This window comes from Rhinopithecus bieti, unplaced genomic scaffold, assembly GCF_001698545.2.
Source record: "Rhinopithecus bieti isolate Rb0 unplaced genomic scaffold, ASM169854v2 scaffold_41207, whole genome shotgun sequence".
Classification (NCBI taxonomy): Eukaryota; Metazoa; Chordata; class Mammalia; order Primates; family Cercopithecidae; genus Rhinopithecus; species Rhinopithecus bieti.
The window spans coordinates 300,856-314,718 of NW_016816890.1; the positions used below are offsets into that span (position 1 = coordinate 300,856).

General features: G+C 34.8%; 1 protein-coding gene across 1 annotated transcript in view; it reads right to left on the reverse strand.

The window, feature by feature from the left end:
• The window catches only part of KPNA5 (karyopherin subunit alpha 5), a 54,345-nt gene that overhangs the window by 26,304 nt on the left and 14,178 nt on the right, over nt 1-13,863 (reverse strand). Inside the window, 4 exon segments of the mRNA XM_017855459.1 lie at nt 2,126-2,149; nt 6,107-6,195; nt 9,110-9,241; nt 12,465-12,559. Of these exon segments, the coding sequence (XP_017710948.1) occupies nt 2,126-2,149; nt 6,107-6,195; nt 9,110-9,241; nt 12,465-12,559 (340 nt within the window).

The window sequence follows — 13,863 nt, forward strand, 5'->3', positions numbered from 1 at the left end:
TAGAAAATTCAGAACTATGAGTAGAGTAACATACTCTTAAATAACTAGCGAGTTAAAACACACACACAGACAGACACACAGATAAAATATTTTGAGATAAATAAAAACACACCAAAACTTAAGGGATGTAGTGAAATTAATACTCAGAAAAAAATTTATTAACACCTATACGAAAAAAGATAACCTTCCACCTTCAGAAAGTAGAAAAATTAAGAGTACATGAAACTTACAGCTAGCAGGAGGAAGAAAATAAAGTTAAGACCAGAGATAAAATACAGAATAGAAAACACTACAGAAAATCAATTAAACAAAAGGTAGTTCTTTGACCAAAAAAAAAAATCAACAAAAACAAGCCTTTATCTAGATGGACAAAAGGAAAAAGATTCATATTACTACAATTTGGCTGGGTGCAGTGGCTCACACCTGTAATCCCAGCACTTCAGGAGGTTGAAGCAAGCAGATCACCTGAGGTCATGAGTTCAAGACCAGCCTGGCCAACATGGTGAAACCACGTCTCTACAAAAATACAAAAATTAGCCAGGCGTGGTGGTGTGCACCTGTGATCCCAGCAACTTGGGAGCCTGAGGCAGAAGATTCACTTGAACCCGGGAGGCGAAGTGTGTAGTGAGCCAAGATCGTGCCATTGCACTCCAGTCTGTGCAACAGAGCAAGACTCCATATATAATCATATTACTACAATTAAGAATGAAAGTAGAGACACTACTATCAGCATTTCAACAACAAAAAAATAACTATATGAGAATATTATCATCAAAAGCCAAGAAAGATAAGCTAGAGGAAATGAAAAACCACTTAGAAACACAGAAACTACCAAACTGACTTAAGAATAGAAAATCTAAATAGAACTCTAACAAGATATAGAATTCTAATCAAATACTTCCCAGAAAGGAAAAGTCCAGCATCCGATGGCTTCACTAGTGAATCCTACCAAACATTAATGAATAATTCTCAAACTCTTTCAAAAAATAAGAGAACACTTAAAATAATGGAAAGAATGTAACTGGATTATTTGTAACTCAAAGGATAAAAGCTTGAGGGCATAGATACCCCATTCTCCATGACGTGCTTATTTCACATTGCATGCCTGTATCAAAACATCTCATGTACCCCATAAATACACACACCTACTATGTAACTGCAAAATTTTTCTTTAAAAAATAAGAGAACACTTCCTCATCAATTCTATGAGGATAGCATTACCGTGATACCAAAGCCAAAGACATCAAAACAAAAGTTACAAAAGAAAAAATATTTCTTTGGATTATACATACAAAAATCCTCAACAAAATTCTAGGAAACTGAATTTAGCAGCATATACTATGACCACATGGCATTTAACCAACAAATGCAAAGAAGGTTCAATATACAAATATCAATCAAAATAATAAACCATATTGATATAATGAATTTAAAAAACAAGTTACCATTTCAACTGGATGCAAAAAGTATTTAAAAGAGCTCAACATCCTTTTATGATAAAAACACTAAACAGGTCAGACCTGTAATCCCAGCACTTTGGGAGGTCGAGGGAGGTGGATCATGAGGTCAGGAAATCACGACCATCCTGGCCAACATGGGGAAACCCTGTCTCTACTAAAAACACAAAAATTAGCTGGGCATGGTGGTGCACGCTTGTAGTCCCAGCTACCTGGGAGGTTGAGGCAGGAGAATTGAACCCAAGAGGTGGAGACTGCAGTGAGCCAAGATCATGCCACTGTACTCCAGCTTGGCAACAGAGCATGACTCTGTCTCAAAAAAAAAAAAAAAAAAATAGAAATAGAAGGAAACTACCTCAACAGGATAAAGGGCATGTATCAAAAACCATAGCTCACATCACACTGAATGGTGAAAGAGTTATAGTTTTACTCTAAGAAGACAAAGACACTCATTTTTGCCACTTCTAAATAACACTGTAATGGAAGCTCTATCCAAAGCAACTGTGCAACAAAAAGAATCAACCACAACCAAATTGGAAAGCAAGAAATGAAACTATCTTAAAAAAAAAAAATTTTAGAGATGGGGTCTTGCTATGTTGCACAGGCTAGAGTGCAGTGACTATTCACAAGCATGATCATAGTGCACTACAGCCTCAAATGAACCTGACCTCAAATTCGAGTTCAAGACTAGCCTGGCCAACATGGTGAAACTCCATCTCTAGTAAAAATACAAAAATCAGCCTGGTATGGTGGTGCATGCCTGTATTCCCAGCTACCTGGGAGGGTTGAGGCATGAGAACCACTTGAACCCAGGAGGCTCCTGACCTCAAATGACCCTCCCTACTCAGCCTCCCAAGTATCTGGAACTACAGGCACATGCCACTATGCTCAGCAGTGAAACTACCATTACTGACAGATGACATGATCTAATATATGGAAATCCACAACAATCGACAAAAAAACTATTAGTGCTAATAAATTCAACAAAGTTGCAGGATACAAGATCAACACACAGGCCGGGTGTGGTGGCTCACACTTGTAATCCCAGAGCTTTGGGAGGCCAAGGGGGGATGGATCACTTGAGGCCAGGAGTTCAAGACCAGCCTGGCCAACATGGTGAAACTCCGTCTCTACTAAAAATACAAAAATTAGCCAGGTGTGGTTGTACATGACTGTAATCCCAGCTACTTGGGAAGCTGAGGTATGAGAATCACTTGAATCTGGGAAGCATAGGCTGCAGTGAGCCAAGATTACGCCACTGCACTCTAGCCTAGGTGACACAGCAAGACCCTGTCTCAAAATAAATAAAATAAATACATAAATAAATAATCAACACACAAAAATCAGTTGTATTTCTATATACTACCAAGGAACAAGTCAAAAAAGAAATTAAGAAAACAATTTCATTTACATTTGAATAAAAAGAATAAAATACTTTGGAATACATTTAACCAAAGAGGTATAAAACCTGTTTACTAAAATCTACAAAATATTGTTAAAATGAAAGCGCTTAATTAATTAAAAGATATCTCAGGTTCATGAATTGGAAGCCTTAATATTATTAAGATGGCAATACTGCTTAAAGTGATCTACAGAGTAAATGAAACCCCTATCAAAATGACAATGACCCTTTTATAGAAATGAAAAAGTCAACTTACACCCACTAAGAAGATCTAAATCAGAGTAACAGATAATACGTGTTGGTGGATACAGAGAAATTACAACACTCATACATTGCTAGCAGAATGTAAAATGGTATAGCTGCTGTGATAAAGTTTGGTAGTCCCTAAACAATTAAAGATAGAATTACCATATTACCTGGCAAACTGCACTCCTACGTATTTATATACCCACAAGAATTAAAAACTAGTACTGAAACAAAACCTTGTACATGAATGTTCATAGGAGCAATATTTATAGTAGTCAAAAGGTGGACACACCGAAGTGTTCATCTATTAATGAATGAATAAAATGTGGCACATGCATAAAATGGAATATAATTCAGCCACAAAAAGAACGAAGTACTGATACATGCACTATAATATGGATGAACATTGAAAACAGTAAGCTAAAAGAAGCCAGACACAAAGGTCATATATTGTATGATTCCACATATGTGATATATACAGTATACGCAAATCCATAGAGAGAGAAAACAGATTTGTAGTTTCCAAGGCACAAGGTGATGGCAAAACGGGATGTGACTGCTAATGGGGGTACTGGGTTTCTGTTCAAGGTGGTAAAAAAAATTCGGGAACTAGATAGTGATAGTTGTACAATGTTGCAAATCTACTTCATGCCACTAAATTGTACACTTTAAACTGGTTAAACTGGTTACATGTATTCTACCACACTAAAAGAAAAGTTTCTGTTCTAAAGGCTTTCCTAAAAACAGATGTGAGATTTCTCCAAAATACAACAGATTTGGAAATAAAATAGTTATACTGATTTTGTATGCTAAGAGTTGACAATTTTTTTCAGTAATATTTTAGGGTTTGCAGGCCCTCTTTCTCGTTTCTATTACTCACCTATGCTGATGTAGCATGAAAGCAACCAAAGACATTAAGTAAGTGAATAGGTGTGACTGTGTTCCGATAAAACTTAATTTACAAAAACGTGAAGCAAGCCAGATTTGGCCTAAGAGATAAAGCTGGCCAACCTCTGTTGTATATTATTGTTCTTTTTTTGTGTTAATGGAGTCATTATGAGAAAGTACAAATATGCTACATTATAAAGTTGAGTTAAATTACAGCAAAGTTGTATCAGGATAGTTTATAGTAGGAAAAGATTTACATTTACTGAGAATCAAATCAATATTAATAAAATAAAATATCACTCAAACAGAACAGATAAAATGACACATTTGTTTTACATTTATTTAAGCATTACCAAATGTGAATTACAATGTGAACAACAAATAATGCATAATCATTTTTTTAAGCTGAAAACTTTTCCTTTTGCCTAACTCCAGTGAGAGTATTTAACTTAACTTCCTTTTAACTACCTTATTTTTTTAAATACTTTGAAACTTTTAAGATGAAGTTTTATAATGAAACTCTGAAACTTCCCAACTTTCTAATACCCTTTTTGGAAATTATTATTATTATAATATTATTATTATTATCTGAAATGGAGTTTCACTCTTGTTGCCAAGGCTGGAGTGCAATGCCATGATCTCAGCTCAGCGCAACCTCCACCTCCCGGGTTCAAGCGATTCTCCTGCCTCAGCCTCTTGATTACAGGCATGCACCACCACACCCGGCTAATTTTGTAATTTCAGTAGAGACAGGGTCTTTCTCCATGTTGGTCAGGCTGGTCTCGAACCCCCGACCTCAGGGGATCCACCCGCCTCGGCCTCCCAAAGTGCTGGGATTACAGGCATGAGCCACCACGCCCAGCCTGAAATTGTTTTTATAACTATTACTACATAGCTGGGTACTGGTTATTCTTCCTTTATTTTATTTTTTAGTTTGGTTTCTGCAGTCACGGTTAAAAAGCACCTTAGGACATTTAAAGAGATTAGACCTAAGAAATGTTTACTACTTCATAAACCACTACGTACTTGAGATATTAACAAATAATAAAATGAAATAGAGACAGAACAACAAAAACAAAAATTGCTCAGTTAATTTATATACCACATAAATCAGGTGAGACAAGTATCAAATTGAAACTTTAAGAAATGTTTTTAATAGTACAGACTTCAAAAGGATTAATATTGAACTCTAAATCAGTACTTTCTTTTACAGCTCAGCTAAATTCTCAAATAATATGGACCATTAACTTTAAGCCCATAATAAATGAAATTATAGTGAGTGGTTCAGTGGTTTGCATACAGATCTTCGATTAATATTGGTTAAATGAAAACATGCCAAGAAATAACTTCTGTCCACAGAAAGCTAGAGTAAAACGTTTTTTGAAAACTAGTGTCTAGAAATTTATTCTTCCTATTCAATTCCTCAGCTGGAGAGGATGAAGAATGCACCTCCACACAGAAATGAAGAGTAAAATATTTACTTCTAACCATCTCCTTGATTACTATTTTTCTTCACTACCTGCCATTGGCATTTATCCTACATAAAGATCCTCTCAATCATAAACAATATGTATAAACCTGTCTTTCAAAAGTTTTATGTCATTTCTATAAAGGACCTTACATTACAGGGTAATTTCTTTTTTAAAAAAAATACATAAAGTAGTTGAGGAAACTATTAGATAAATCACTTTAAGTAAAATTCTAACCCTGAAAGAAAAATCTCTATCTTAAAATCTTTGTCTTTTAATAAAATTTAAAACATACCAACATCCTAAATACACTATCTGTTCAAGTATTAAGGATTCCCTGCTATAGCAATATGTAAATTTTATTGTATTATAAACTACTATATATCCTTGTTTTTGCAGAATAATTATTTGGTATCAGTAAGCATCAAGTGAGCAATGACCACTGTTAAGTGTGGTTTAAGAGAACATAAAAGACACCGATAACAATTTGAAAATTTCTCTTGGTTCTACCTACTTTCAAGCTACTGTAGGCCTGATAACCACAAGACGAATTTAAAAGTATGACTGAAGAACTTAATTATATATGTAGAATATAGTGGAGTATATAGTTTTTGATACATACTTAATTGTGACAAAGTACTTACTCTAAAAGAGGTGGAAGTATTTCACAATTCAAAACAAAATCTCTGCATTCTGCATTGTCACCAGCAATATTGCCAAGTGCCCAAACAGCCTTAGGAAAAAAAAAAATTATCTTAAAACTATATTTTAAATTAGAGGTTTCCTTCAGGAATGAGATTTTAGTATAAAATGAACAAAGCAACAGTTTGTGACACGTTAAAAAAAAAGTAAAGAAGAAAACTTTTAAAATGCAATTTAATATTTTATTCAAATTGAAAGATAGGACATTTAAAAAGTTTTCCAGCTGAGCAGGGTGGCTCACATGTGTAATTCCAGCACTTTGGGAAGCTGAGGTGGGCAGACTGCTTGAGTCCAGGAGTTCAAAACCAGCCTGAGCAACATGGTAAAACCCTGTCTCTACCAAAAAAATGACAAAAATTAGCTGGGTGTGGTGGCACGCACCTGTCATCTCAGCTACTTGGGAGGCTAAGGTGTGAGGATCACTTGAGCCCAGGAGGCAGAGGTTGCAATGAGCCATGCTCCACCTTGGGCAACAGAGCAAAACTCTGTCTCCAAATAAAAAAGTTTTCCTTGCATACTAGTGAAATATCTATACTGTTCAACAAAGAGCATAGTTTACTCTGAATTTACACGGAAAGACAAAATATATCTATTTAGCAAATTTTCCAATTATAATAATGCACTGCATAACATTTTAGTCAATAACAGACTGCATATAAGATGGTAGTCTCAAAATATTATAACACCATATCTTTACTGTACCTTTTGTATTTTTAGATACACAAATACTTACCACTATAGTCTATAGTAGGCTAGGTGCAGTGGCTCATGCCCGTCATCCCAGCACTTTGGGAGGTGAGGTGGGCAGATCACTTGAGGTCAGGAGTTTGCGACCAGCCTGGCCAACATGGTGAAACCCCGTCTCTACTAAAAACACAAAAACTAGCTGGGTATGATTGCAGGTGCCTGTAATCCCAGCTACTGAGGAGGCTGAAGTGTAAGAATTGCTTGAAACTCAGGAGGTGGTGGTTGCAGTGAGTCGAGATCATGTCACTGCACTGCAGCCTGAGTGACACAGCAAGACTCTGTCTCAAAAAAAAAAAAAAAAAAAAAAAATTGCCTACAGCATTTTTACTACAGTAACATGCTGTATAGGTTTGTAGACTGGATGCAAAAGGCCATGCTATAAACCATCTAGGTCTGTGTAAATAGACTCCATGGAATTTGCACAATGATGAAAATGTGTTTCTCAGAACACATACTGATTTGATTTACTAAATTTCAATTAGGTAAGAAATTATGCAAATGCAAATTATCATTTTGTTTTATTCTCACCATAAACTTTTCATGTTAGTACAAAAGTAGACATGTTACTTTTCAATTGGGAAAGTTTTATTTTAATGTTTAAAATATAAGTTAGTATTTTAACATCTACTCTAGACCTAAGATTTTCTGTTTGTTTTAAGAAAACCTTTAAACTAAAGACATTTTCTACCTTGTGGAATATAATATTCTGTTGGTGGAGATCTTAACTGGTATAACATTCTTGGAGTCTGACTTTGAAATACATAGTAAAAGATTTAAAAAATTTATCTTTTGGCTGGGTGCAGTGGCTCACGCCTGTAATCCCAGCACTTTGGGAGGCCTAAGCAGACGGATCACCTGAGGTCAGGAATTCAAGACCAGCCCGGCCAACATGGAGAAGCCCCGTCTCTACCAGAAATACAAAAATTAGCCGGGCGTGGTGGCAGGCACCTGTAATCCCAGCTACTCGAGAGGCCTGAGGCAGGAGAATCGCTTGAACCTGGGGAGCGGAGGTTGCAGTGAGCTGAGATCGTGCCATTGCACTACAGCCTGGGGGACAAGAGCAAGACTTCGTCTCAAAAAAAAAAAAAGAAAGAAAATTTTTCTTTTGACACAGGGTAGTCATTTTTCCTAGTAAAATAATCAAAAGGCACATAAAGAGTGATGACACATAATGATATTCATATTATTAACAACACCAATAAGCTAGAAATAATCCAAGTGTACAACAATTGAGGAATAGATAACAAATTATGGTACATATCTGAGCAGATATTGACTAATCAGTAAAATTTCCTTGGAAGAATAATTACTGCCATAAGAAAAGGCTCCCAATGCTAGTGTTAACTGAAAAAATACATATATAAAATGAAATGAATAAAATGGTAGAGAGATCAACAGATTTATATACATAAAAATGACACAAAACAATCAAATGACTTGATTTTATTCAGATGGTACAATTATATGTAATTAAATTTTCCCTCTTACAACAAAACTTTATTATTAAAAAATGGTTCTATTCAAAGTAATGTGATACTCTTAAAACAAGCAACAAAATAATCTACATATATGCAGAGAACAAGAAGTCAAACCAGTCCAGCTTTAAAACCCAGCTCTGCCATTCATTGTGACTTTAGGTAAGTTACTAACTTTTGAGTCTCAGTATGCACTTTTTTTTGGAGACAAATCTCGCTCCGTCAGCCAGGCTGAAGTACAGTGGCATGATCTCGGCTCTCTGCAACCTCTGCCTCCAAAGGCTCAAGGAATTCTTGTGCCTCAGCTTCCTGAGGAGCTGTGGCACCACGCCTGGCCAATTTTTATATTTTTAGCAGAGCTGGGATTTTGCCATGTTGGCCAGGCTGGTCTTGAACTCCGGGCCTCAAGTGATCTGATCGCCTCAGCTTTCCCAAGTGCTGAGAATACAGACATGAGCCACCATGCCCAGCCTCAGTATGCACTTTTATAAAAAGGAATAGTAATTCCTATGCTAGCTGCAATCACATTTATAGAGAACCCAGGATTATGTCTGGAACTGTTCCTTCTTCCTCCCTTCTAACTTAACACCAAAAACACTACTGTAATTTAATGCAATATACAGCAATTAGAAACAAAAATGAATTATACATCGTAATTACAAATGGTACTTTCAAGAGAAAACTGAATTCTAGTACATATAACAATACAAATTAGAAACGTACCTGCTCTTGAACATCTTCATGTTCAGAATTAAGAAGTTTGATAAAAATTGGAACAGCTCCAGTTTCAATCACTACCTTGGTATGCAGAAAAGTTCCAGATGCTATATTAGTTAATGCCCATGCAGCTTCAAACTAAGAAGAAAAAAGGTAAAATAAATGAAAGAACCAAAGAAATGTCAGAAAGGCAAAGAAGGAAAGAGAGGCAGTAAAGACCTGCTAGAACAACTGTGAAAGACTGACTTAATAAGGTTCATTGTGAAGTCAGAGTTAAGGATTAAAAACTCTTAAGAAAAAAAGTAATTGTCATCAAAGATCACTGATTACAGAAAAGTATTCTTTAATATGGGAAAATAACTGATAAAAATGTAATGAAAATATACAAAATCAACAATATATAAACACCTTTGAATTTATAATTCATAAAACTCCTCTTTATTATTACAGAGTCAAGCATTCTAAAGCAAGCAGTTTAAAATAAATACAAGACACTACTTATAACAACGGTATACTTAGGACACTTAGAATCATAAGAGGTACTTATTTCTCTACAGATCATGTAACTTTCTACTTATTTAAGAAACAAAAAAATTAGAAGTTGAGAGATTTAGGTATTTGTCCAACATCAAGCTTTCATTATTAACAGAGCCAGTGCTGGGACTTCTGGTATTTTTTTAAGCTGCAGAGTCTCTGAGAAGTTACTCATATCAACTCAATTAAAATCTGAATATACATATACATTATGGGTTTAAAATAAAAGCAACAGAGAAAATTCAACCATGGCTCCAAAACAATGAACTAGTGAATTACTGAAAGCAACCCACAAATCCACAGGCAAACTAAGCAGCAACTATAGCTTAAAAAATATTTCACATATTTGACATATAAAATTAACCATGAAAAAATTTTTTTTAATATTTCACATAAATAACTTTTCACATAAATGTAGATGTCATTATAAGTAACAAAAAATGTACCCAAAAGCGTTACCGAAATACTAAAAAGTACAGTTACTTTTACGTGTAGGATTAAGAACAAATTTTAAAGGGAATTTATATTTAAAAATAATGGAGACCATAGTTCTAACCAATTGTAGATAATGAAATAAACTAGTAGACAACTAAAAGGTTACTCTACAAACTTGCCCCTAGTATCCCCCAGAAAGCCTTAGTGAAGACTGGTAAAGTCAGAAGCCTACCAGCAACCAATCAAACATAAAACGAGTGATAAGCAAGTGACAACTGTGAAAACCTAGAGCGTGTGGCTACAATTTAAAAAAAAAAAGGTAAACTTTCCAGTTAAAAAAAGAAAATAGAGATAGAATGCCTATTCAGCCTCCTTTCATTTTAACTATCTGACAACAATACCAACACCTCTGATTTGTCAAAAGGAGCCAAAAACCTGGATATTCATTTGAAATCCCCCAATTTTTTAACATTTAATATCTAATTCATGTTTTAAAACATGTGCAGGCCAACAAATCTTGTTTGTAGGCCCCCAATGTGAGGCCTGTTAGTTAAATGGACCAATCATATGAACTAACATGCTTCACATGTGCTTGGGTAACATGGCACAACATGTAGCTGTCCCAAGACCACACTGTTGAATTTCTATAGTTTTTAATTACAGTGATTAATAAATGCTTAACTTCTCAGTGTGTGTGTGTGTGTGTGTGTGTGTGTGTGTGTTTGTTTGTTTGTTTAGAGACAGGGCCCAGGCTGGAGTACAGTGGTGTGATCACAGCTCACTGTAACCTCAAACGTCTGGGCTCAAGTTATACTCTCACTTCAGTCTCCCAAGTAGATGAGACTACAGATGCATGCCACCACACTCAGCTAACTTTTATTTTTTTGGTAGAGATGAGGTCTCACTATTTTCCCAGGCTGGTCTCAAACTCCTGGGTTCAAGAGGTCCTCCCTCTTCAGCTTCCCAAAGTGCTGGGATTACAGGTGTGAGCCACCACACCCAGCAAATCTCCCCACACTGTGCTGTCTACACATGCTATCCTCTAAACCTAGTATTAATTTTCCTCTTTTCAGTCTGCCAAAGGCTCCTTCATCCTCAAGACTAGTCCTGCAACACTACCTTTGTGAAGTCTTAAACTTAAACTTCCCCTAAACAGAGTAAGTTACTATGTTCTGTGTCCCCAGAGTACTTTGTTTATAGCTCTGTTAGAGCACTAAGGATACGACGTTACCACAGATCTTTTTTATGTCTGTCTTTCCCAGGAGAAAGTGAGGAATTTCTCTGGACAGGACATCTGAATTTTGGAACTACAATATCTTAGATGATGCTTGGCTCAAACTAGCTCTCAATAACTTTATTTATTCACATTCAATCATTTCTTCTTTCATTCAACTGGAATTAAAAAGCCAAATAATAGGTATCAAGAGGTCTGGGTTTTAGTCTGGACTTAGGGCTTGTATAAAGCAATGGAACCAGATTTCATGATCTCTAGTTCAAAATAATTGACAATAAAACTGTAACATGACTAAAGTAGCCTCTTAGAGACTCTTACTGTAAACATTCTCAACAATTTCTCACATTCACACATGCAATACATTCCTTTGCTTATACCTAAAATGTGAGGATCTTTCCCAAATTATTCAGCTAGGTAGACCACTACTCTTAAGTCATAAATTCAATAATTGTTACTGAAGTAACTGTCCTCCATTATTGACAATAGCATTTATAAGTTAGGTGTATGTCTTGTGCAATTCCTGACACATAGATAAAATTCCAACCTGTACTCTGACTTAAGAATATACATAGCAATGAATGTCGGGAAAACCAATCTTTTTTTAACACTAAAATATTCACAAACTTCAGTAAATTACCATTAGTAGCAAATTATTTGGAAGACATTTTAAAATTGCAACTATATCATGGTTGAGAACCCATGTTCTTTATGACAAACTTAACTCTGATCACATTTCTACTAGATAACACTAAATACTAATTTATTCTGTTTTGAAAAAAAGAACTAATTAATCAGCTAAAAGTGTTTTAAGAGGTAAAAGTTAAAACCCCAGCTAGCTAAGAATCAAAATAAATTTAACATTTTAGTCCGAAGTTTTCTAAAACAAAAAAGTTATTAAAGGTTAACAACTATAAATTGTTTATTAACAGTAGTAATGATTTAATATACTTTTTCCAAAATTGCTTAATAAAATAATTCCTAGAAAAAACTAGCACTGCAACCATGTCCAAGGCAAGACAGGTGGCACTACCTTTTCTTTTAATTACCAAGTATTTACTTAATGCTTACAATAGAGTCAATACTGCAGCCGTTGCTTTCACTAGAAACTTTAACATGTCATTTCTAGAGAAAAATAAAGAAAGAAAACTTTAGACTCACTTGTAAAGTGCAATTTTCATTTCTTTCAAGAAATTTCACAAATCTCTGTACAACTCCTGGTTTCTGTATAACTTGATCTATTGGTGGATTAGGTTCTAAAATTTAAAAGACTTAAGTTATTACAAAGACACAAAAGAAAACAATCTGGTCCCTGTGTCCATTAACAGGGCACATAAAATAACTCTTTCCTAGGCTTCCCTGACCCAAGATTAAAACCCTTAGCTAGAAGTAATTGAAGTCAAATTTTCTCCAGATTACAATTTTTTTTGTACATTTTGCAAATTCCGCTTTCTCATTCACTGCAAGAAATTGTAAAAATATTTCCTACATAAACATTTAAATTTTATAAATTGAAGGCTATTGAGGACACCTTCAAAACACTGATTATTTCTGTCCAAAACTCAAAATACCAACAGAGGAATAAAGTTTCCACTAATTCTTTATAGTACTACCCTCAATTTCTAAGCATATCTCCTTCATTATCAACCACAATTTACCTAATGTCTGTCAAACGAGATTCTTTTTTGTCCGGGAATTATTTTTTACAGAAATGCTAATGGACTGTCTACAATTATTGATAAATTTTCATGAAATGCAGACAGTTTTTGAAAATCATAGAATATCTAGGAAGCTTATATAAAATCCAGACAAAGACATTTCAGGTACTGGTCATCTAAGTATAAAGAACTCTTTCTTCTACCTTGGCTTCAGCAAAACGTACCCTCTATGGTTCTTCAGTAACTTCCCTATTGGTGCTCCTTTGGGATAGTCTTATTCCTGCTTATTCTCATCTTAGAAAATGTACCTATTTTGTTAATTCAAGTACCAGATATTATTACTATTTGTGATAATTCACAAACCTAACAACCTTAGCTGAATTCTCCTTTCCTAGATTTCAGACCATATTCCTAAGTGACTATAAGATGTATTTTTATTTTCACACCTTTTAAAATGTATTTTCACACCTTCTTTCAAAATGCAGCATACCCAAAATCAAACTCATTATATCATCATGGTTATTCCTTCCCTTGCCCTGCATCCACCAGCCAAATTGCATATTACTGAGTTATGTGTTCATGTAGTCATGCAAAAGAGAATACTCATTTCCACTTCTTATTCTTCCTTTTCTTCTTAACTTCCTCTATTTGACTGTGTTACTGATCATAAAGAACTCATATATTAATGTTAACATACTGTGTTTAATGAGTAGGATGAATAAGCAAATGGTGGACATAAAAGATCTGTACAAATCGTTCTTTTGATATAGAAAATATTTTCATTAAGTTTTAAATCAGCTCAAATCCTAGAAACCTTGCTCTCAATTGTTAAGAAAGATTTACTTAGAAACAGACTTCCTTCTTCCTTTTCATTTTTCTACAAATTTGCTATTCTTCTAACT